This window comes from Calypte anna, chromosome 3 (assembly GCF_003957555.1).
Source record: "Calypte anna isolate BGI_N300 chromosome 3, bCalAnn1_v1.p, whole genome shotgun sequence".
In the NCBI taxonomy this organism is placed as follows: Eukaryota; Metazoa; Chordata; class Aves; order Apodiformes; family Trochilidae; genus Calypte; species Calypte anna.
The window spans coordinates 57013900-57039037 of NC_044246.1; the positions used below are offsets into that span (position 1 = coordinate 57013900).

At 39.7% G+C, this 25138-nt stretch overlaps 1 protein-coding gene across 6 annotated transcripts in view; it reads left to right on the top strand.

Moving 5' to 3' along the window:
- Positions 1-1635: 1635 nt before the first annotated feature.
- Positions 1636-25138, top strand: part of REPS1 (RALBP1 associated Eps domain containing 1) — a 64903-nt gene continuing 41400 nt past the window's right edge. For 4 of the 6 annotated variants that reach the window (XM_030446818.1, XM_030446824.1, XM_030446821.1 and 1 more), the window contains exons 1-3: positions 1636-1931; positions 17231-17354; positions 21113-21309. In XM_030446818.1, the coding sequence (XP_030302678.1) occupies positions 1779-1931; positions 17231-17354; positions 21113-21309 (474 nt within the window). In that variant the 5' untranslated portion in view covers positions 1636-1778. The remainder of the gene's footprint in view (positions 1932-17230; positions 17355-21112; positions 21310-25138) is intronic. The other 2 variants (XM_030446822.1, XM_030446823.1) reach the window with 2 other exon arrangements.

Consider the following 25138-nt stretch of genomic DNA (forward strand, 5'->3'; position numbering starts at 1 on the left):
ACCCAAGCATCTACTAATAAGTGATTTTAAAACCTCTTCTGCAAATGGATCTGTGTAACAGAACTGCAGTGTGTAATTTAGCTGTGGAGGAAAGGTTACATTCCTTTTACTTGCAAGGACACTGATAGACAATCACCCAAATGACCTACAGTGCTAAGTTGGCCTTATCTAAGTTTCTGAAATCATAATAACTAGATACATTTAAAAAAAGTTAATTCTATTTTCAGCATAGACTATTTTGAGGAATTTTAACTGAGAAATGTTATAAATCCTTGTGGTTTCTTCATTAAACATTTGGGGTCACAATCTCTTGATAATGGTACATTTAGAGAAGATCCATTTGTCTGCTAGCTGTAAGCTAACATATCACTGTTTTTCAAAAACTTTAGCTAGCAGCAAAAGGGTATACTGTGTATTCCTAATGGCAATGAAGATGAATCTGAACAGAAATATCTTAAGAGGTGGAAAGGACAAGGTGCTTCAGGGAACTAAAGCAGTTGGCGATACCCGTCTGGAAGGATAAAATTGTGAAGTTTTGAAACAATGCAAAGTGGCAAAACAGGAAAAAGTTTAATGCCTTTAAGTATGTGGAACTGGACTGCCAAATCAGTAGGATATGTATCAGAGCAGGCAGTCAACTGGGTCTCGCAGGAGACCCTGGCATTCTGCACAGGCTCTTTGCAGGGGTGTCAAGAAGCTTCAAGTGGCTTGAAGGTAACTTTGCTGGTGTGGTGCAGCCAGGGCGTTGATTTACCCCGGGGAGCACTGAAAATGCAAGAAAACAGAGCCAAGAGAGACATGAAGAGACAGAGCTCTGGCTGGTGAGCTTTTTATTCTCTCCCACAAGGCCGATGTAAGGCGCTGCTACCCGGGTCACTTTTCCTTGTGCGTTCTGTGGGGCTGCTGCATCAGGGCGCATAGCGGGGAGGGCTCACAGCAGGGATACGTCGCAGGACGGGAAATACCTCGCCAGTGACGAGCAGAACCCGTACCCCTGAGGATCCCGAGTGCCCGAATCCCCACCGGACAGGCTCAGGGCCCCGCACCCCGAGATGCTCCACAGGTCCCCGCTGCGAGCGCCCCATCCCGCCCCGCCCCCACCCGCCCCCACAGAGGGCACTGCCGCGCAGGGCTGCTCCGCACATCCGGGGCCCGGGAAGAGGGGCGGCGCGCCCGGACGGCCACCGCTCCCCCTCCTCCTCCTTCCTCCCCGCTTCCGAGGTCGCCCTAGATGGCGTCGGCACCGCGACGGGGAGAGGGATGGGGCCGGCCGGCCGGCGGACACCGCCCCCCCCGTCCCTCTGGATCCGCCCCCCGCCTTACCCACCCCCCCCCCTCCCCGGGGCGCGCTCTCGCCGGGCGGTGTGCGCACGCGCGGGGGGGCAGGCGCGCAGGCGCGCGCGCGCGCCGCCGTGTGGTCGGGAGGGGCGGGGCGGTTGGCGGGAGGGGGTGTGTGGGCTGGGAGGGGGGGGAAGGTGTGAGCGGGCGCTCGCGCGCGGCGGTTGGCTGGGGCGTGCGGCGGCGTTTCCCTCCCTTCCTCCGTCCCGTTCCCCCCCTCCCGCCCTCCCTTTCCCCCCCCTCTTCCCCATCACCTCCCGTTCCTCCCCCCCCACCCCCGCGACGGGCCGGGCGGCGCGAGGCAGCCCCGCGCGCTCTCAGCGGCACCTCTGCCGGCAGCGCCGCCGCCGTTGAATGCAGGGCGGCGGCGGCGGCGGCGGAGGAGGAGGAGGCGGCGGAGGCAGCGGCAGCAGCAGCGCGGAGCGGAGCCGGGCTGTAAGATGGAGGGCCTGACGCTGAGCGAGGCGGAGCAGCGCTACTACTGCGACCTCTTCTCCTACTGCGACACCGAGAGCACCAAGAAGGTGGCGTCCAACGGGCGGGTCCTGGATCTCTTCCGCGCCGCGCAGCTGCCCAACGACGTGGTCATGCAGGTAGCAGCTGCGGGCCCCCCGGGGGGGCGGAGGGCCCGGGCACCGCCCCGCCGTTACTGCCCGCGGGGAGACTGCCCCGTCCGGCGCTGCTATCCCTCCCCTCCGCCGCGCTCGGCTTGGCCCTTGCCTGACTGGTAGCCTTGTGGCGGGGGTCGTCTCGCCGGCGGTAGCGTTGGCGGGGAGGGGAGGCCGGAGTGGGATCCGCCAGGGGACTGGGGAGCTATTGTCCGGCCTGGGAGACGGCCACCTGAGCCCCGGCAGGAGGGAGAGGCTGAGCCTCCCCGTCGGAGAGGGAAGGGCGGGGGGTGCAGGGAGCTGCTGCGCAGGTCATGGCCTGTAGCAGGCCCCTACTCGTGTACTGGTGGGGCCTGTCCGCAGGGCTGGCAAAGGGCTGTTGATAATACCTACTGGCCGTGCCCAGCAACTGGTAGGTAAGTGTCTTGTTTGCTTCGTGTCGACAGAGGCTATCCAAAGCTTGAGAACCCCAAAGCGTTTTGGGAATGCTGGCGAGATTTACACCACAGTCTGCTGATAAAGAGCAACACAAGGAAATCTGGGTTTGTATGGTTGGGTGCTGCAGACGCTAATCCACTGCACCTGAGCTGTTCAGTCCGTCTTGGACTTCAGGCAGGTATTAATTTACCTGTAGTCACCAGAACATATCTAACAAAGAAAAATGCGGTGCTGAGAGTGATGTGGGACATACTCTCAATATGCATGTGTCTAGTTTTAGCCCTAGCTTTCTTATATTCCTTATTTTCTACATTTAAAAAGTGAAGCATTTTTACAAAGCTGCAGATACAGAAAAGGGAAAGACTGCTCTGATGTGTTTTGTGCAATTCTTTGAGAAAGGTATTCCCTGTGAACCATTCTTATGAACAGCTATTTGTAATAATTTGCTGTTTATGCAGTTCCCTCTGTCATTGCTTATTGCTTTAAAGTTTATGTGGTGTTTCGAGTTGCTGTGGGTGAAACTGTATTTAGAAGACCATGCTGTCTTTTATGCAATTTCATTCTCAGCCTGGTGAGATAAACAGCCCTTTTAACAAAGTGTTAAAGTTACTGCAGTTGGAAATCCAGTACACAAATTTTAGCCTTCTACAATTTAGTATGAAATTTCAGGGGAATGCTTTTGCTTAACTTCAGAGCAACCTGGTTAGTCAAAATGAGTTTAAGATGCAAAAAAGAGCAGGAGAGCTGAATAAGAAATGCTTCTTACTGGTAAAACTTGCAGTCTCTTATTTGATGACTTGCTAGACAGGACTTAATGGTAAGAGAGCCTGAATGATCAGTGTTATGAGTGAGATTTCTCAGGGGCTAATCACTGTTGATTTTTGTGTGTGGCCAGCCAATTTCAGAAGAATCACCCCAGGACTGTGAACATTTACCTGTTTGTATTTAAAACCTATTTCCCATAAGATATAACTTTTCTCTTTTTCATAAGATATAATATAAAGTAGCGTAGTGTTAAGAGATTTTGTTCTATGCAGGGATTTGTTCAAGAATTTGGAAAGATCTGGAATTTTGAATACAAGTGGCTACAGATTATATCCTTATCTGTTGCAGAGGAGGTCAAATATTTTTTTGCAGAGTTGATTACATCTGAAGAAGAGAAACTACTTGGGCATCATTCCACAGGTTCTAAATAAATTAACTCAAGCAGCAGACCTGGCTTATCACTGTAGTGATCTCAAGGAAAACCATGCAGTTAAAATGGCAAACAAGATATTAGATTGCGTGAGGAATGAAACTGTAAATAAGATAAAGAAAGTCAAAATGCCCTTAGCAGTTTGACCCATTCTGATTATCTTGTGGAATCGCTATTGGTAACCTGTAAAGTGCCTTGTGCTTGCTTGGGAGGGAGAGAATCTAGTTCTTCAGTGATTTTATGTTCCCCTTTATTCCAGCTTTACCTCAGGTTAACACAGCTGTGAATATATTGGGTGAAGATTCCTCCAAGGGAATTTGGATTTGATGCTTTGGAAGCTGTGCCTAGGTAGTTAAAAGTTCAAGATGACAGAGTTTAAGAAATAAGGAAACCCCGTGAAGGAGGTGGAATTTTCTTCTGACCACATGGTGCTCTGTTCTTACCTGTTCTTTTGAAGCACCTGATGCTTGTGGCAGAAGGAACTTGAATCAGTTACCCAATTATTATATAATCCTGGAATGCAAGTGTAGTACTAGTCATGTGAATGCTAAGTACCTTTGTAGGTGTGCAAAACAGAATTGCTGCTCTTCAGACTCAGGACCAAGTAGTCCCGAGGAGCTGCTTCAGAGTTTTTCCTCTTCAGTAGCACAGATTTGTAGATACCTTTCAATAACTTAGAACTGATTCTGTAGGAAATAAAAATGTTTGACGGTTGCCTTTTTTTAGACCCATAACTTGTTTTACTTGCAAATCTGTTGTTTAAAGGCTGCCTTTCCTGCAGAGTGATGTTGATGTGAAATTTGTCTTGCAGTAATAAAAGTCAATACATGTGGCCAGTTGTTGCTAATCATTCTCACTTTTTGCCTCTAAGGGACACTGTCAGCTGCTTATAAGTGAACACATAGAAGACTGAAATAGTTATGGTTGTTGTATACAAATCATATGCTCACAAAGGAACAAAACCCAGGGAAAGAAAAACTGTACATCCACCTAATACACGTTTACACAAGTACAGCCACATTACCAAACTAAAAATACAGCTTCAGCTGCACATGTGAGAACACCAGGCTTTATTAACCCATAATTCTGCCTTTTTTGTGCATATCCTTGAAATTAGCCTTGAGGCAGAAGATTTGCGTAAAACAGTGCATAAAAGTACATGTGTTGGGATAACAAGTCCAACTACTTCATAACAGTTGCATGAGTTTTTAAATTGCTCCCAGGGTGCAGTTCCACACTGCAGCTAAACCAGTCTAATGTGGAGCTGCCACTGATGGAGGTGGTTCAGTCTTCCCCTCTCTTCCACCACATGCTCCTGCTGCTGTTTCTCCTTGCAAAGATGATAGTGCCTGTTTGACGCTGTTATGTGCTGGCATCAGGGGCTGTGTAGGCAGAAAATTAATCACAGTTTTTTCTTGATTTTAACTCTATCAGCTAACAGTGGGGTTGAGTGAATATCGATGTTGGTTCCAGAAAACCATTTGATTATGGAGGGGAAGAGGAGAGCTTGCCTCGTTTGAGAGCAATTGTGTTTCAGTTATGTGGCCTAGCATGAGTTCCATGGTGGCTTAAACCACTAGAAGCTGGAACTACCTTATGCTGGCACTGACATTCATTCCAACAGACAGTGAGCTAGTTCTGGGAGCTTGTTCAGCCAAAAGTTAGGTGGGTTTGTCTAGGTATTTTTCACCTGACTCAGCTGCCGTGTGCATTGGTGCTTGTATTAGCAAGTAATACGATGCAACACAAGGAAGAGCTGCCATCCACCCGGTGTGTGTATTTCAGAAGTTTTCCTTTGATCAAGTTCTGGCCTGGCTGTGTGGACTGAATGTTAGCTGGGATTCATTAGGCACACTCCTGATGTGTCTGTGTGCACACTCACTTCTAGATTAGCTTTGTACAAAAGAAATGTAGTTGACTGTTCTGAAGTGATTGCACAGTATGAGCCAGAGCAGTGAGGGTGATAGATGTCATTTATGGGAAAAAAATTACTGTCTCTGGCTGTCTACCTCAACTGTCCGTCAGAGCTTGCTGCCTTTGCATCAAAGCTGTAAGAAAGTCCATATCTGTGGTACAGCTGCTTTATTGTAAATCCCTGACTTGCAGCGTAAAGCCTCATTCATCAGCTACAATGTCTGCACAGTGCAGAACAACTAAGGTGCAGGCATATTGCTGCCTTCTGTTGTTTTTGGGGTGATAGCTTTTGGTGAACAAAGGGGATGGAGAACCTGAAATGGTAGTCTTCTCAGATGCCAGAGCTCATCTGTGCTGTGTGCTGCAATTAGAATTATAACCCATAGGTAGAATACGGCAAAACAAAATTGCAGGTTATTGATTTAAAATGTTGGTCTCTTTGTTGGAGAACTGATGTAGAAAGAAAGAGATCTAGGGGGAAAAAAACCCATGCTCACAGTGATATATTGTTGCAGTTACTGTTTCACTGAAGTTTACCACACAGAGACTACCTGTTAATCATCAAATCAATAGAATTTGCTAAATGCCAACTGCAAATGGAAGCTGAGCCAGGGCATGCTTAGGAGTACATGTGTGGTGGAGATGTGTAGAAAACTCAACCTAGTTCTCATAAATTTGCTGAGTTTATTATCTTTTTCTGAACTGTTGAGGTAAGAAATTAGAATTCCTTATACACGGCAAGTCCCATGCCCTCTTTTCAGTGACGTGGATTTGGAGAACATTTAAAAATACATAGCACTCACAGATCTTTAAAAAAATGCTGTGTAAAAAGCTTTCCTTGTCTAATACTGATCTTTACCTAATCTGCAAACAAATAATTTCAAAAAGAAATCACCTAAATGAGTCCCAGCCATGTGTTTTATACATTTTATACATTTTATACGTTTTATTTTAAAGTTTACAGATTTCCTACATGATGTTGAAAAATACATCTAATTTAGATTTCCTCTGAGGTGATACTCACAAAAGATCATTATTAAGGCCTACTGACTGTAGAAATGTATTATAGCTATACTAAACTATAGCATTTTTCTTAAACATTCTTAATATTTTGTTATCCTGAGCACCATAAAGCTAATGAGTCTGTGGATTTTTAGTGTTATAATAATACATAATTTAAATATAACATTTATGTGTATTTTTACATGCTTAAATAATGTTTGTACATATATTATGCTATATCTCAGTTCTCCTTTAAGATAACCCAAACAGCTAGAAATGTGTTGTAAACACAAACGGTGCCTGGATCTACAGCTAAGAATATCTGTTTGTGGATTACTTACACTGTCCCCCTCAAATGTTACTATAGTAGAGTATTTTTCTTTCCTCTCAGCTGAGTAGTAGGTTAGTTTTGTTTCTCTGTAAGAGTGAGGTATATAAGAAGTCTACTCTCTGTTATTGCCAGAAATGGCTCTTTGTCTGCTTTGTATCCTGTGAACTGTGCTTTTGAGTTTTCTGCAGAATTCTGGTAAAAATGTTTAATGATGTTACGTTGACAAAGACTATTGGGCTGCTAATTGTTTTGTCTTTACAGTTAATTAGTTTGAGTAGTCTCAATCTCAGCTGTGTTTAGTCAGAGAATAATCATTGTTTTTGAAATTAAAGGCAGGAAGTCAAGGGGAAAACTTAAGGAGTGCAGATTAGGTCTATTAGATTTATATTTGTTTTCGTTGATTTTTCAGTCTAATTGACTGGCATTCACACTGTTTAGTCACTTCCACAGCAAATAATTCCTTCATAATTCTGTATGCCAGCACAGTACTCGGTTAATTTCAAGTACTTTATTTTTTCCCTTTTAAATGTGCCATCAGATGACTGCAAAGGTGATTAATATCCACTCTCACATGACTGGGTAGAATTTTTAAGTTATTCAGAAGTATCAGAGCCTTTGGCAAATGCAGTTTAGAATTAAGTTAGCTGTACTAAATCACGCACTGTAAACTTGATCGTTTTTCCTGTAAAGATTGTTCTTTTGCATTAGAAGTTCTTTGCACTTCATACACTGCCTTTGAAAAATTGCAGGCATGCAGATGCTGTGTAATTATAGGACTTCGCTGACAGCCTATGACTTTGCAGTCATACTTTCTAGCTTTGAAACTATTAGCCCTTACAGACAAGTTTCACACCTATTAGGTCATAAGTATTTTCTGATTAGATTAGTCATTCTTATAGAATTCCTTGACTTCAAGTTGAAGTTCTGCTCTTTGCTTAGATGAATTTGAAGTTAGAGTGAGTGTGGGAACATTATATTGACTATTAGATTTTTCTTGTTTGAGTTCTAGTAACAATTAGTGTAAGAATCTATTGCCCACTTGTTCTTTTTCTTTTACCATTTCTTTAGGCCATAGGGATATTATTAATCCACCAATGTCATCCTTTCTAAACAAACTTACTGAGTTGGTGACCATGTTTGTGTCTTGCTTGTTTCTCCAGCTGAGGTTGGTGTCTAATGAGTGAAATTATCCCCTGGGAAAACTGTTTTGATAGGCTAAAGGACTTGGAAATATGACAGTCTGACCAGAATTTCTGGAATGATTGACATCTGAGATTTAAAATGCTCCTAAAGGATAGTAACAGAGCAATTAGTAAGCTCAGTTTCAAATCCATCCCAGAAAAGGGTGATCAGGAAAGAGGTGTATAAACTTTAGCTTTAGGTGCTAACTTCTGCTTCAGACTGTTGTGAATTTTGTAGGAAAGTCCATTCTTACCGCAATAATGTGCACAGCTTGTTTTTTTCCGAATTAAAATCTCTTAATTTAAGACCTAGTGTTAGCAGCTCTCTTCTAAGTGTCAAATGTATCTCTGCAAATGTGCAGGTTTTAGATTTTTAACTGAGCTTTGTTTAAGCTTTGATAGACACATTGTCAGGTCTTGAAAGGCCTTACTGGTAACAGGAGAGCAGTGCAAAGCTAAGTAACCAATTAGCACTGGTCAGGCCGATGCTCAGAGGAAAACAGACTGGGATGGGAAAGCAGTGTATAGTAATGGGCATAGTAGCTTAAAGTAGACTTGTACAGAAGTGCTGAGAAAAACCAAGAGAAGATCTGAACATTTTGTTTGTGCCTCAGCACAGTGCCTCAGCACAGCCATTAATTCTAGGATCACAGGATGCCTTAATCTTAATTTAACAGTAGCAAAAAGCCAGAAGACTGAGTTCATTCTTTGAGACTTTTCTGTCGTAACGTTTTGTTCTGACATGCTGGTGAAAGGTGAGGTGTGGAAAAAATATTAATGTAAAAAAAATAGTTATTAGCAAGGAATTCCGATCACTGCAAAGTCTCCATTATAAATGAGGTCTGAAAAGTATCAAAATGTCTATATAAATGCTGTTCTCTTCAGCATGTAGTACTTAAGTAGAGATTTAGCAGGAAAAGTACTTAACTTAGTGCTGCATGGCAGGAGCATCTACAGTTGGAACATCTGTGTAACCTCCTTCGCATTGTTATTGGAGTGTTAATTTGAAATAATAAATACATCATTGTTGTAAGATATCTCTGCATGCTGCAGCTAGATGATTTCTTGGTGCTTAAATGCATACTTCGGCTGCTACCATTTCTTCCAGAAAATACGGTCATCTGAATGTTACAGAATCATCACAGGGTCTCAAATTGTCACAAACTGGCTCAGACATCAAGAATTCTTGATGAAGTGTGTTTCTTCATCTCCTGTTGCTTGAACTCTCCATGTCACCACCAGGAGATAGAAGGCACCCTTTTTTTGAGGGCATTTCCTAGCAGTCAGTTATGTGAATTTATCTTTCCCTCCTAAGGTGGGTTTCTTTGGGCAAGGCAAAGAAGTTGGAGTTGCAAGAGCTCCTGACATGTAGTTTTGTTCAGTTGCCTCATTTCAGCCTTCTCTGTTCCTCTAAGTGGAAAGCATGCAACTTCCTTGAGGCTGAAGCCTTACAAGAAGTTTGGTGTCATATTGAACCAAACTTGCTACCGGCTGCCTGTTCTCATGTATCTTGTAAATGCTGAGGTGTAAATTGGTTGTACAGTGGGCACATTGACTTTAATAAATGAGCTGATAATCAACACAGCAACTTTTTGCTGGCTTTCTTAGTAATCATACTGTGTCATCAGATAGATGAGCAACAGTTCTCAGGAATGGGGAACTGTGCAGCTAACAGCGGGGAGGGAGGAACTATTTAGGTTCAGCAGTAATGCAAAATTGCATAGGAAGAGGAGACAACTGTGTGGAATATCTCCTTTAAAAAGAAGCTCCCTTTTTGCATGGAGAATTAAAAATGGTTCATGTAGGTCCCCAAGCTGTCTTTTGCTGCTTCATATTTTTTTATTTCCAGTTCTTACTGTTTAATCACCATTATTGCTTGTAAGGTACCTTTCTCATGAGTACCTACTCTGCCAGAGGAACAGCAGTAGACAGAATCTTGAGTTCTTCCAGCTATGACTTCTTACTTGAGAGAATAGTAGTTGCTTTATAAAGTGAGTATTCATCTGGCTATCTGGGTTTTCCTTTGTTGATGCAATTGAAAATGTCAGAAAGGAATATGCTTACTTATACTGTCTCCTTTTTGAGAGGTATTTGGCTATAATTTGTTTGAGTTGTACTTGAGTAGGATAGCCTATGACTAGAGATGTTTGAAGAAATTGCCATTGTAAATCAGTATTTTGAACTTCTATGTAGTTGCATGTGCATCTGCACCTTCAACTGGATGGATTGTTTGGTTGTGGTTACTATATACTAACAAACCAAGATGGGAACCACTGACCTAGAGGGCTGTGAAGCTTTGCATAGGAGGCACTGCAGGTAAGATTCATGTATGCACCTTGTAACAGCTTTAGCTGGAGCTGTTAACAAGACTGCAAACTTTGATTGCAAATGTAAAAATAAAAGCTGTTGCAGTAGGAAGTGTTTCTGATCAGTGAGGTTAATCCACCATGAGTATATGTGCTACCAGAAACAATAGGAGATGCTGCGGGCCAATTTTGGAATGGAGTCAGGAATAATGTAAAATATAACTGGCTCAAAAAGTGTGACATTGGTTGAAAATTGTGTAGGGCAGTTTTGGGGGTTTTTTTAAGTGGGGTTTTTTTTTCACTTGTTAAGATCCATATTTATTATATGCGTCTGTCATAAACCAGTAACATTTCAGTGCTTTTTGTCCTCATTTTTTTCATAAACATAGTGAAATCATGACTCCAAATCTGCCAACTCTTACTTAGAGATGGGCCATCCTTGTAAAACAGATCTGAAAATATAGGGGCAGAATCATTCCTCTGAGATGTAAAACACCAGTTCATTTTTTGACCAGCTAATTAAGTTCTTTATTTCTGATGTGATTAATTCTAAAATTTCATTTGATTGAAACATATGTATGTTTGAACCTGAAGTGTCCTGTGGAATGGAAACATTCAGTTCTAAATATCTGTAGATAATTGACCAAACTGATGAGTACTCCTGTTTTGTTATTGGTGTTTTAGCTTCCAGTGTGGATACATGCAATGTGAAAATCAAGAGAGGATAAGTTTCAGGAGAGACTCAGACAATACACTAAACAGTTCAGTGTCAGAGAGCGTGTATCATCTTGGAAGTCCTCCACTGCTATTCGTTTTATTTCTTTGAAATCTTGTGTTCTGAAGCCAGGTTTGTGGTGTTGACTGAGAGCCATGTTAATGGAACAGTCAGACTTAAAAGGAAGACCTCACTATTTGTTATGCAACAAAATACAGTGATGTCCCAAATACTCCCTGTGCCTGGAAGTTCTTAGTATTGACTAATTAAGTATAATTTACAACTATGTTTCTTAGGTATCTAATAAGAAAAATCTATGTGTTAAGAGGTAATACTGTACATGCTGTTTAGCCCATGACTGTTGCTGACTTCATACTTACTGAGTTAGAAATAGCTATTCTTGATATCTTTCATAAATGCATTTTGCAAATGATCTTTGGATAGGTCTAAAACTGTTTAAGTGTCATATACTGTTAATAGTGCTGAAACAGAATTCAGAGCAATACTTGGACTGTTTCTTTCAGTGCCATTTTTTTTGTCCTATCCAGTTTTTCTCTTGTGTGCCACCATGTGCCAGCATTTGTGGAGCCTTGCCGAGAACTAGGTCAGAGGCTTGACTTGGTTAAAAATAACTCTTGAAAAGGAGGATCTCTGTCAGTTCTCTGTCTTGTTCCTGCTACATAGTGCTGTCAACAACTGTTGCATCTGAAAAGCTACCTGTCAAATGAGATTTTTCTGAAGAAAAGGTAAAAATTCTTGTTGAATAACAAATGAATATTGTTTTGCCGAGTTGATGATGGATGAGAGGCTGTAGTTAGAAAACTCTGTCAACCTATGGTCTGCAGTTAGTGAGAGACTGAGATAAATGAAGTGACAGGATTTGATCTATTGAACAGTGGTTGCAGGGTAGCAAGATGAGAAGATAACAAATTGTGAGGAAGGAAATGTATTCAATGTAGAAAAAAGCTCCTCCTTTGTGCTTCATAGGTCTTCAGTCTGTAGTGATGGTCAGGTTTTCTGCTACAATGTTAGTGACAAGGACATGCACATATAGCTTATATATACATCTGCAGGTTACGTTACACTGTAGATACATGATTATTTTTACTGTATCCGAGGTGAGTGGATTACATGACTTCAGAAGAGTACCTTTGTTGCACAGCATAGTCTAGTACTCAATTTTAAGGTGTGTTCCAATAAAATTTTAATTTGGAAAGCATCCTGTTGTGCCTGTTTAATTTAGCAGAGAGCTTTAGATTAATGAATTGCTTCATATGAGGTACAGAAGGAACGTTGATGTGGTAATTTTTTTCATTTTAAACTGTGAATGAAAATCAATCTGTAATCAATTACATTTTTATTAAATAACCTAAAGCTGAATGCAGTTTATTTTTTTTATTTTTAGCTTTTATAACAGAAGTAAGCCGTAAACTTGGGTTTTTTTTAATGTACTGTTTTCTTTTCATTTAAAGCTTTTTGTCAATATGCACAGTAAAACTCAAATAATGTGCTAAATACAGAAACACAACTATATTCATATAGTTTGGTTTAACTCAAGTTTGTATCAGATATTTCAAAATTATGAAAACTTGTTTTGCACTTCTGGTCTATGGTTGATATGATACTGTTTCTGGTGACTGCTTCATTTAAAAATAAGAGAAAATTTCTTACTTTTAGGGTTGTCAAACACTGGAAAAGGTTATTCAGGCTGTAGAGTCTCAAAATGCTCAAAATTCAGCTAGGCAGCATCCTAAGCAACCTGCTGTAGCTGTGCCTGGGTCAAGCAGCAGTAGTGGGGAGTACATGATCTCCAGAGGGCCTTTCTAAGCTCAGCTATTCTGTTGAGTAAGTCGGATTTCTTTGTGTTCATTAATTAAATAGAAAAAAAAAAGTCATCTTACACTGACAACAGAAACATGGAAGTTTCTGCCAAGTTATAGTAGGGACTACTAGAATACCTCAAGGTAAGAATGCGTTAATGAAATCAGGGCCAAAACGCTGAATCCTGGTTGTACTTCTTTCTTGCTTTGTATCAACCTGTGACTTTTTTTTGTTGGCTGTTATTTTGTTGTTGTTTGTTTTATTCTTTTTTTGGTGGATAGACTTGTGTTAATGTCCTGGTTCAGATGTGGTCATACAAAAACTCCTTCTTTTGAGTTTTACTCCCCTCTCCTGTCAGCATACACAATGTGTGTTGTTTCTTCAAAAGTTGCTTGTCTTCCCTCTTAACACCTTCCAGTGGTGTGGAACAGTAGATATTTTTGTAACTCTCTCCAAGCAAATGATATTTTTATCTTTACTGGGTATGTGGCTTGCATGTTGCTTCATTTACTGTTTTATTCTTGAAGTAGTCCCTGCTTAAATACTGTTGTACTTTTGCATGGATAATGTTTACAGATGATGAGATTGATTTGCCTTGCAAAACAACCTGGGGGCAGGTAGCCTGTGATATTCTGGAGGAGTCTCCCACAGACACTTTGAGTTCTGGAAAGTGTTTCATCACATTTGGTAGAGATGTGATTGGTTCCACTTCACCTGGAATTTTCCAAGGTTCTTAAGTCTTTTTTTGTTTTGTTCTTTTTTGTTCACAAACCTTTCCAAGTTCAAGTACCTCTTACTTGAAATATAAAAGAGTTCTAGAAGGTATGTGTTTGAAATGGTGCCCTTTGTCAACAAACTGATTTCTCTGTGTCTGAGCTGTGCCAACTCCTGATGTTGATGCTACTGTTAGGTCTTTGCAGTATGATGACTGTGTGCAGTTTTGTAATTTACAACTGCAGCACTGTGTGTTTTTTTTTTTTCTTTTGTATCAACAGCTTCCAGTAATTCTGGAGCTTCATAGAGTTGTTGGCCTTTATCCAATTAATTACAGTACAGTGACCTCAGGATCTTAGTATCTAAAGATATGAAAACAGTCATGGAGCATTTTGTCTTGATGGCTGTGAATTCATTGAAGAGTTTAAGGAAATTCCTTATCCTCTCTTTTGCTAAGAAGATGAAAGCCTTAAGTATAAATCTGAGAGAACCAATCCCTTTCTTATTTTTCCATTATTATTCCCACCACCAGCCATCAGCCAGTAGCTTATTACCTGTTGAGTGCTTAGATCCTTCTTTGAGGAGATTATAGGTACGCTCTTTTGAGTGTGTTCAAGCATGCTGTCAGTCAGCAGAGGAGTTTCCACTAGATACTTGCATTTAATGATTTTACTCATCCTTCAGACTAATCAGGTTAAATTTTGAGTTTGAAATAGAAGACTCCTTAAGCTACATACGAGTGGATTTGACAGCTACTTTTACAGCATTATAAGGGTGCAGGAGTTCTTTTGTCCTTGGCTTCTTAATTTTCTTGATACTTAACACCCAATGTATTTTCTATATTTTTATCTATTTACTTGGAATCCATGTTTGTCTTTCCTCTCTAATACTTACCTGCCATGATAGTTTAATTATTAATTCAGTTTTTGACATTTTTTTTTCTCAATCTGGTAGTACTGACTAGCTCCAAAAAAGATAATTTCTAGTCCAGCACTGTCTTTGAAATTGCTCAAAGCCATTAGTGTCTGATGATTTCATAGGCTCCAAATGCACATGTCATCGCTTTCTTTCATAAGAAGCTTTTCCAGAGTTATTTGTATGGTCAATTCTAGCCACTGGATCGACAAGCTTTCTCTGTGTTAGATGAAGTACATGGGTGTTCATCAGTCTTTCAGTACACAGTGCTTTTAAATAAAGGAATTGCTCTTGCTTTCTCACTAGTTTCCATTGCTAGCTGTCTCTTGAATTTCCACTGCTTTAGTTCTGCCAGTTATTTAAACCTAGTGCAGTTATTTTTGGCATTAGGCTAGGAATAGGCAATTTATTTCAGATCTTGATGCTTCAAAATTTTTATTGTTAATATTGTCACCTGTCAAATTAGACTTGCTTCTTTCCTCATGGCACTTTTTGTAGAATGACTGACCTGTTGAAACTAATGTATTCAACTGTATGGAGTTATTTTCTTTTAGTTATTGAACTTAGAAAATGCTCTGACTTCTGTCCAGGCATCATGCTGCAGAAATTCTGTGATGGGAAAATGTGGGAAGTGTAACTCGGGCATAGCCAAGTGATTTAATGCAGTGAGCTACTGTCCAGCAAGATTCAAGCTGCATGTACAGCCCTAGACCTTCTGATCCTTTAGGGACTACGTATTTGTCAACTTCCCACACCTTCCAATGACAGGTATTATAGCAGCTTATTTTCACGAGGTCTTAAAATCTTGGTGCATGGGAAGAAGATAGCCAAGCAGCTTTTTGTTAAGCCAGATCTATCTCAGCTGTAGTTAATAAACCTGCTAGTTTGATTGTATGGAGTTACCAAAGTCAATTCTGTGTTTCAACAGTGCTGAAGCATACAGGCTGGCTCCTTGTGGAACACCTGGTTCAGCTGCTACTTTGTCAAAATGTAGTAGACTTTTTCAGTTGGAACTTACCAGCAAGCAGGTGGGGTCATTTGCTCTTGGTGTCCTCCAACAGCTGGGAAGTTCTTTCAGAACAGCTTTCTTTCATCCTGGAATTAGTACATCCCAGTAGTTAGGAAAATGCATGTGGCAAGAGACCAGTTTTGCCAAACAGGGAACTTCTGTCTGAGCTCTGGTGAAAGGGGTTGGTGCCCAGGGTTGTATACGAGACTTGAGATTTTCAGTGCCTTCTCTGCACTGATCTTTACAGATAAGGTCTCCTGGCTCTTAGCGCCTGGAGATGGGATTGAAAGAAGAGAGAAACTAGTAAGCAGTACCAATCTTTTGATAAATATCACAGTCATAGGATTAAGATGTGATGCTTCTGAGGATGCTGAAAGAGCTAGCTATCATTGCAAGTGAGCTTTCTTTTTGAATAGTTGTGGAAATCAGGCGTAGGCCTCTAACTGGAAAAAGATGTTGCAGCCATCTTGAGGAAGGGCTGGAAGGTTGGTTTGAGGGACTGCAGGATAATCAGCTGTACTTTGGTCCCTGAAAAATTGTGGAAGAAATCTGCTTAGAAGCCTTTTCTGGGCATATGAAGGTAGAAACAGTAATTAGGGTTAGCAGACATGGGTATATTAAAGGGTACTTGTCAACCAGACTGTCTGCTGTGATGGAAAGACTTGAACTGTGGTTGAGGAGACAAAAGCAGTTGTGTAATCTACCTTGACTTCAAAACTTTCACTAGAGTGTCCAAGATCATCTTGTATCTTACTTGAAATTTTACAGTCTGTAGATAAAAAGGCAGTCTGCATCATTGAGCTCGGAGAGTCTGATTTGGGGTGTTTCATGCTTAATATCGTAGCAGTGACCTGGCACAAGCAGGACTGGACCCTCAGCAAGGTCTTTGATCTGAAGGGGTGGGTGGTCAGTGTGTTTGAAAACACAACTTGCTGTCTGAAGGGACCAAACTTTCTTAAAATTCCTAACACAAAACAAAATCACCGTTATATAGAACACCAGGGGAAGAAAAAGGAATAAACAAACACTGTTTGTTGTATTTCTTAAATGAAATGGCATCTGTAGCACTGTTTGGAGAACCTGAAGTATTGCATTCTCTTTCAGTGCTGAAACTCATGCATGTGTGCTGGTACTTCTTTATGTTCTGAATTAATACTTTAGAGGTTTGTTTTAGAAGTTGAGTTGAACTAAAGCAAGCCTATATCAGAAAAGGCTGAAAGGTATCATTTGTGGTTGTCAAGCTTTTTTGCATTTTACAAGTTCTAATCTTGTTCGTTGAAATTCTTCGGGGAGAAATTTTAGGGCAAACTGTTTTTAACTTGATCAGTAACACTGTTCTGTTTTGCCTGAGAATTATTTGGAAATCTTTATTTTGTCCTTCTGGATTAGATCTGAAAATACAGTACTAAAAATATTGAATGTTACTCCTTTTCTGTGGTCATTACTGAAGACAGACAGTAGCTGCTAATGGAATAGCTAGAAGTAACATAAGATGTTTATGAGGTGCTTTCTTGGTGTCTTTTGGGAGGGGAGGTTGTGGTTTTTTTAAAGGAACATGAACCCCCAGCTACTCTTCCTCTCACATCAACCGTGTAGAACTTCTAAAGCCTAAATGGAACAGAAGATAGGTAACTGGGAGAAACTGGAATTTAGACTTGGTGCTTTGCTGCTTATGGGGAATCACATACTGTGGCTCCTGTCACATAGGTTTCTTTGTGTAAGTAGCTCTATGTTTTCTTTCAGATTACGGAACTCTGTGGTGCAACAAGACTTGGCTATTTTGGAAGAAGTCAATTTTACATTGCTTTGAAACTTGTTGCTGTGGCCCAGTCTGGTCTCCCTCTAAGAGTGGAAAGCTTAAATACAGGTAAATAACAGGACTGGGGGGAAATGGAGTTACTAAGGGGAATTATTAGACTGGGCTCACACATTCTTGTAGAGTAACCGTGTAAATTACTGTGGTATTTCTTTTTATACATGTTGCTAGTTTTAAAAATGTAGAGAGACTGTGAGGGAGTGTATTCTTATTGTGCAATAAATAGGAGGTGGAATACCTTACTGAGTATTGTTTTCATCGTGGGGTAAATCAACCACTACTGCCAACTTATGTAGGTACAGGTTTGTTCTGTAGATTACTAATGTGAAAATTTGTGTGCTGTACCATACTCTGAATAAAGTACTAATAGGACTAGTGTGAATTGGGAGATAAAAGAAGAATGCAACATTGCAGGCTTTTGTAATTGCTGAATTTATGAAGCCTTGGCTGCAACACATAAAAGCTCATATTTTCTAAAGTCACATTCCTTCACACCTGGTTTGAGTTCTCTTGCTGCTTAGCACAAATACAAAGATTAGAAGACACATCCATGTCAGTGTTGCTCTGAGGTGATAAGAGTTGTAGGAAAATGAAGTAGTGAGTTTTAAGCCACCATAAGCCCTTTGCCGCATAGTTTGCAACTTAGAGGTATATTTGGAGCACAGCTTTGCATATAAGGTGACTTTCAGGCTAGGTTTTATGTCTGTAGAATACTTTATGATATAATTTATATATGCTAGTAATTAAAAGAAGGCTTAGGAGCTTTTGTGTCTAGAGGATCTAGATTAAACAGTGTAGATAGGGAGGCTATGTTAAAAACAATCTGATAGGACTGAAGTATTTGATAAAGCTATAAAATAGCTTTTTTGAAAAGGTACTTTGTTGCAGACAATGTTCCACTAGTATTCAGTTTCTCTTCTGCTTATGAACCACTCTGTGTTCAAAAACCATTTCCCCAGTTTTTGTTCCAGAATCTAAAGCCTTAGCCAGCTGTAGCAGAATGCTGTCGGATCAAGAAGTTAGAAAAGAGACCTTTGACTCTTTAAATCCAGTAGAACTGAGACTCGGTATAGCAGTCATGGGATTTCTTGCCAAATACCCATATGTGTAGCTGTTTCTAGGGTTTTTACATGTTTCATTATATTTTAATGGAAGATAAATAGAATGAGCTTTCCTATTAAAAAAATAAAATTGGAAGACATTTGAAGGAAAAAATTGAAATGAAAGTACAGAATTAATTCTGAAATATAGAATGTGTTGCTTTAAACTTAGTAACCATTGGAACTTCTATAATGGAATACATTTCCTTGATTCATGACAATACTAGAAATTCTTGTAATAGTTTCTGGACTTCTAGAAATAAGTTTCTGTAACTGGTTCCAAACCTACTAAATTGAAGAAGTGCAACAGAACATCTATTTTTACCCTGTTTTTAGCTTTGGTTGCCTGTTGCCATGGTTCCAGTCCTGTCTATGAAGCTTCTACTTCTAGGATGATTCAAGTATTGTAGCAGCAACTAAACAGCTAAATATGGCAGGCTGAGGACTCATAAAATGATTAAGAACTTGGTTTACCTTCCTTTGAAATCTAAGGTTGAGCAGCCTGGCCAGCTGGGTTCTGCCCACGGTCTATCTCTAAGAGATCTTGAAGATGAGCTGTTAAAGTCATGCCAAACCAACATTTAAAATTACTTAAAGCTTTTTAGCTTTGCCTTTCATTTATATTTTATTCAATTATTGTTTTAATGTTATTCACTCTCTTATCTTGGCATTTTCCCTCTCCATGTTTGTTGTGCTGTTTGGTTCACTGTGTATTTCTTTGAGAGGAAGCTTGCTTTACCTGAGTTGCTGAGTGGAAACTAGTCAAATTTTCCTTCCAGGAAGATAAAAATTGAAAAACTAACAAGCAATGTCTATTTCAAAATAATAACTGCTTTCTAATTATGGAATACAGTTTTTTGGTGGAATTAAATGTGGGTGTAAAAAGTACACATAACTTTCTAATAAATTCAACATCAGGATTTAATTCCATTCATAACAGCAATTACATTTATAATTGAAGGATTTCTGGATGCTAACAAATGTAGTGTTCGAATGAATTTATTTTTTTTTTCTGCTACGGGGAAAAGATGGAGACAACAGAGGTAAAAATGGCAGATCTCAGTTGGCCATGTGGAAAGTTCATAGAGCAAGGCAAACCTATATTTATCTGGTCATCTTGTTTTTAAAGAAGACGGTATTTTCTGTTGCTGCTAGGCTCCACTGTATTATTTTGTGACTACTGCTAGGTATCTTATGCCAAAGCCTCATGCTGGAAAAACTGATTGCACAGATTTCCCCTGTGTTAGTTGGATGTTCTAGTGTCCGTGTGATCCCCTGTTTTAAAAGAATACAAATTTTCACTTGTATACAATGACTTTTTCATGCTTTGGCTGGTTGTAGTTCACTGTTTAGCTGTACGAATATTTCCTAGTAGTGCAACATGGGGTGCACATGTAGTGCAACATGGTAATGTGAAAAGGGGCATCTAAGAATGAGGAAGGCATCTGGAATCACTTTAACAGTGTTTCTGTGTGATGGGTAACCACAAATTCAGCAGAGGCCATGTTGCATGCTCCTTCCCTGTGATGAAAACTGTTTGGCATTTTGAGTTGTGCTTAGTGACAGACTTAAATCAAGAATTTTGGAGCATTATTCTTTACTACTGGATGAATACATAAAGGTGTCTATGGTTGTTGAGTACTATGAATTCAAATTACACTCTTCAAATACAAATCAGTTTATTGTTTATGTAATAAGCATTAAAATATTTTATATAATAAACTGTATGCAATCTCATCTCAACTTAATTCAGTTTTTAGTACCACTGAGTCATTTTCAATACCAAAAGTAGCCAATGTAAGAAGTTAACAAATGAAATTTGAGCTGTGCTTGTAGATCTGTTTTGTGTTGGAAAAATAATTTCCAAGTAAGCCGAACAGTAGACTTCTAATTTATTTTTAGTCACAGTAGACAAACAAGAAAGTTGTGGTTGGATTCAGAAAAATGGTAGAAATCTTGCAGAGAATAATTGAATACTTGCATAGCCTCATTTTTATATCAGACTACTCTGGAATCATTGTACATAAAAATAAGGATCTCTTAGCATTTTGTAAAAACTTTGCTTCATTAGGTGTGTGTAACAAAGCAAAGTGATACTGGAATGTTCCCAGCTGTACCCCAGAAAAACAGCTAATTTAGCTTCTGTGCTAAAGGTGTACACAGATGCGCTTAAGCAATACTTGGAGTTTTTGCAATGAGACCGGATTGTTATCTGTTGTAAATATAAATGTGTCATCTGCTCACTAAAGGATTATACTGAATGTACTGAAGTATTTTAACATTTGTTTTACTGATCAGCCATTCTGTATTGAGATTCTAACTTTATGTATGTGCTAGAAATGGTAGATTTTTAAAATTACGCTTCAATAATTACATGTTGGCAAAAGTAAGAAAAAGGAGCTAAATGAGGTTTAACTGATTGCTTCCACATTTAATGTGGACTTGTAGCACAGAGGTGTTTTGGAGCTATTTGAAGTCCTCTTCATATACCAAAACCACAGCTTGAGTAGCAGAGTCATGAAGTATAATGCAGAAAGAGTATTTGGTGTTTTTTTTTCTAGCTTGCAGGTGTTGCTTGACTATTGAAGCAGTCTCTGTGTGTAATAATTGAGTGATGTGTGAAATTTTAACTACAAAATAGAAACGCATTTTTATTTTTAAGCATTGTACTTCTGTATAGTAAATGGTCTGCTCTTTTTTTTTTAACAGTAAAGGACCTCCCTCTTCCCAGATTTGTTGTGTCAAAGAATGAACAAGAATCAAGACACACAGCCTTGTATTCTTCAGATGCTGATAACTCAGCTTCATATTCAGGTGTGATTCCTCCTCCACCTGGCAGGATACAAGTCAAAAAAGGCTCTGTGAGCCATGATGCAGTTCAGCAACGTACATCAACTGATCAACAGGTAAATTAACTTAAAGATTTAAATGGGACTCTTAATCACTACTTTGGTGCTTAGTTGTCAGTTTCATAGGGGGTTGAAGCTTTTTGGTTTTGATATAGTTGCTTAAAAAACATAAATTGTACTAATGTATATTGTACAAGACCACCACATACTCTTCTAAACTACTTGCATATAGGAGACACTTTTTATGAAGTCATACCATCAGGGTTTAAAATACTAGTGGTAATGGGAAGAATTGAGACAGAAAAGAAAATCAGTGTGTAAGATTTGGTAGCAAATATAAAGTTTTAATCATTATTATATTAGTACCTCCTTTATTAGATCACATTGGCTTCCTGCTTATTGGAACAGTGGTAGTGGATGGCATGGAAGATATGATTTCTAGTCCTTCATGCTCCAGTACCTTTATATCTGAAACACTTTATTTAGGAAAAAAAAGTCTCATGGTTATTTTTCTCTGCCTTACATTTTACTGTTTGTCTACTAAATTTTTAAGTAATGACAATGAGAACCAGAAATAAGAGGAGTTTTCACATACCTTTTTATTACGTTCTAATAATGAGAAAACTGATTTCCTTTTGTTCATTCTTTCTTTCATCTTCAAATACAGGATATCTCTAAGTGAAAACTATAAACGTTTACAGTGCTGTGCCTCCTTATAATTCCTTGGTTTTTTACAGTCTTTACATTCTCCTTCCATGTGGAAATTTTTTTTTAATTGTCTTTTCTACAAGCAAGAACACCGAGTGCAAATATTAAATTATGCTGTTTGTGTGTAACTGTTGAATGACCTGTTTTCTTCCCTATTGTATGCTCTTTCCTGGGCTTGTTTTGTAAAGAATCGAGGAATGTAAAAGTCCCTTAATTTTTCTGTGAGTCAAGGAATCACTCAGACATTTATTAGTCTCTCTGGGAATAACCCAGACTGCTTCAATATAAAGAAAAGGCAGATTAACAGCAGCCAACACTACCTTCTTTTCTCTCAAACTGAAGGTATGGGCTTTGATGAAAAGAAGGCTTGCAGTAGATATGAAGATAGTTTGTTGCCATTTAGTTTTGGCTACCTGTGTTTGAGAGAACTCCCAATCACTTCATGAAGAGGTCAGCAATCACAGGTCATTCCTTAAATGACTTACTGGCTTTCATAATCTATATGCCTGGCACGTGATTTCATAAAATACTTTGTCTGAAGTATTATTTCTATGAAATCATAAGATTTCTTAATCTTCATCTTTAAAAACCGGGTTCTTTCATGTGAAGCTTTCCATTTTGGTGAGATTTGTCATGCATAAGTGAGTATCTTACAATTACAACTAATTTATGTAAAAGAATTTGTCTTGGAATATTGCCTACTGAAATGTCGTAGCTAGAACTATTTCTTTATCAATGCATTATTTTGGCAGTTTCCCTCAGTGAGATTCACTCTTGGAGGCAGGGCATCAGGAATTGGCAAACAGATTGGTTTTTCTAAAGAATAGCTATGAGTTCACCTTTGAAAGTAAGCGTAAGCTAAGTTCAGTAACATCCTTTTTTTGGTCCCTACCCAGTTTTGTGGTGGCATTTTTGGTTTATAGTGGCCCAGAATTATGTAAATGTAACACTGTCTAGAAGTTTGTAACTTTGTAGTGTTGTTAGTATTAACAGAGGGTGACAGAAGTCACACCCTGCTGTCATGGAAGCTGCAGATTTGATTCTAGGAGTCAAGACTGATAGTAAAAGATGCCTTTACTCACTAGATGGCATGTTGACTGCACATCCTAGTAAGGACAAAACATTGGGTGAAAGTTATGGAAGGGCCAGGGTTGAAAGAGACCTTTGAGATGATCCAGTTCTAACCTCCCTGCATGGGCAGGGACACCTCCCACCAGACCAGGTTGATCCAAGCCCCATCCAGCCTGGCCCTGAGCACTTCCAGGGAGGGGGCAGCCACAGCTTCCTTGGGCAACTGTCACAATTTAATGCTGGGCTGGCAATTAACTGAATGACAGATGATCTCTATTAATCCCCCTCCCTGATAAAGAGAGGAGAGAAAACAAGGGAGAGAGACTTATGGGTTGGAAACTAAACTATACAGCTTTAATAAAACAGGAAAAATTATTAAATATATACAAATATGCAGAAAAATGATACCACAGTACTCCCCCATGCCCACCAGTAACATTTCCATCACCACTGAGGCATCAGGGCAGCCCTGGGAAAGTTCAGGCAGGCAAATGGATGGAATCCTCCCAGGATGCCGAAGCAAACAGGAACAGGTGAAGAAGGGCAAAGGCAAAAGGCCAAGCGAAGAAGGCAGAAATGGTTTGACCCTCGTGATCCCTCAAATTTATACTGAGTATGATACATATACTACAGAATACTCTGGTCAATTTTGGTCATTTACCTTGTCCTCTCCTCCCTAAAGGAGGGTGTGACCTCTTTACTCCTTTTCTCTTTTTGGAGCATAAGATGTTCCTCAGAGCTGAGCAGTGGCCTTGGTTCTGCACACCATTCTCTAGCCATAACTATAAACATCGATCCTAGAAGCAGACACTGACTGAGAAACTTGCTGTTAATTTCAGCAAGTATAGCTAGTTAGAACAGCCCCAACTCTTAGCTAAGGCTAAGTAGGTTGGAACACCAGCACTTTTGTTGATATAGATATATTAATCACTGTGTATATGTATCTCTATGCCTTGGTAGTTGGAGCTGTCCTACTAAAAATGTTGATTTGGGCTAGTCTTGAGAATACAGATTCTGTTGAGTTCTTGTGTTGGGTTTTGGACGTGTTTTTTTTGTTTGTTTGTTTGTTTGTTTTTAAAGCAATCCTTGTAGAATTAGGAGTTATCATTGTAGGTGGAAGCTTTTTTGTTTATTTTATAAGGTGTAAGACAAATGTACTGAAAACAGTTTTTTAGAAGAAGCAACAAAATTATGTACTGCTTTGGATACTTTCACCTGGCTTGCCACCTTTTCCAAGAAAGGTGGGTAGCTAGTTATGATAGATGTTTAGGCTCTCATAGCTGAAAAACATGTCTTGCAATACTCTCAGGCTGATCCCTGTTGTATCAGGTGAAAATAAAAGGTACTCATGTACCTGTGTATGCATTAAGTGTAATACTGGCAATCCATTTTTTGCTATATCAGTGCAGTCTTAGGGAGTAGACAGCTCAAATTTGGTATCCCTAGCAGTCAAAATTTGATAATCTCACCTTTTTTTAACTGTCAGAAGCTGTCATTTTCCTTTAAGATTTTGCCAGTAGTCCCTTTCTGTTAGCTTCTATTTTGTAGATTACATAGGTAATTTCAGTAAAGTGTATCTGACAGTAAATACATTGTTTAAGAGTACAGGGCTGGAGAAGACATTTTGTGTCATTTAGTCTTACTCTCTGTTACCATGAGAAATTTTTTTAGGTAAGCGAGTTTAAAAAAAGAAATCAAGGTTCTGTCTTGAAATAGCAGCCTTTTATCCACACTGGCCATGTTGAGGAAAACTATTCCAGAGTCTTGGGAATACAGGGAAATATTGGTGGGAATTCCCACTTTACTCAGGTCAAGTAATACCTCTTTTTATAGCAGTTCTATCCTTAGTATTAGCTGCAGAACACCAACAGTACTTACTGCAGGACTGTCATATTCCCCTTTTGCATTGTTGGGTTTCTTTTGACAAAGCAATCAGTAGTGATTACATCAGTAGTGTCAGTTTTGCCTCAAAGTAGTTACCAGTAATCTTCGTAATTCTTTTCTGTCTTTAATCCCCTTTGAATATGTTCTTACTGAAAATATTTTATCAGATTGTATTTCTTGAGATCTCATCAGTATTAACACAATTTTGTCGGGTACTTCCCTA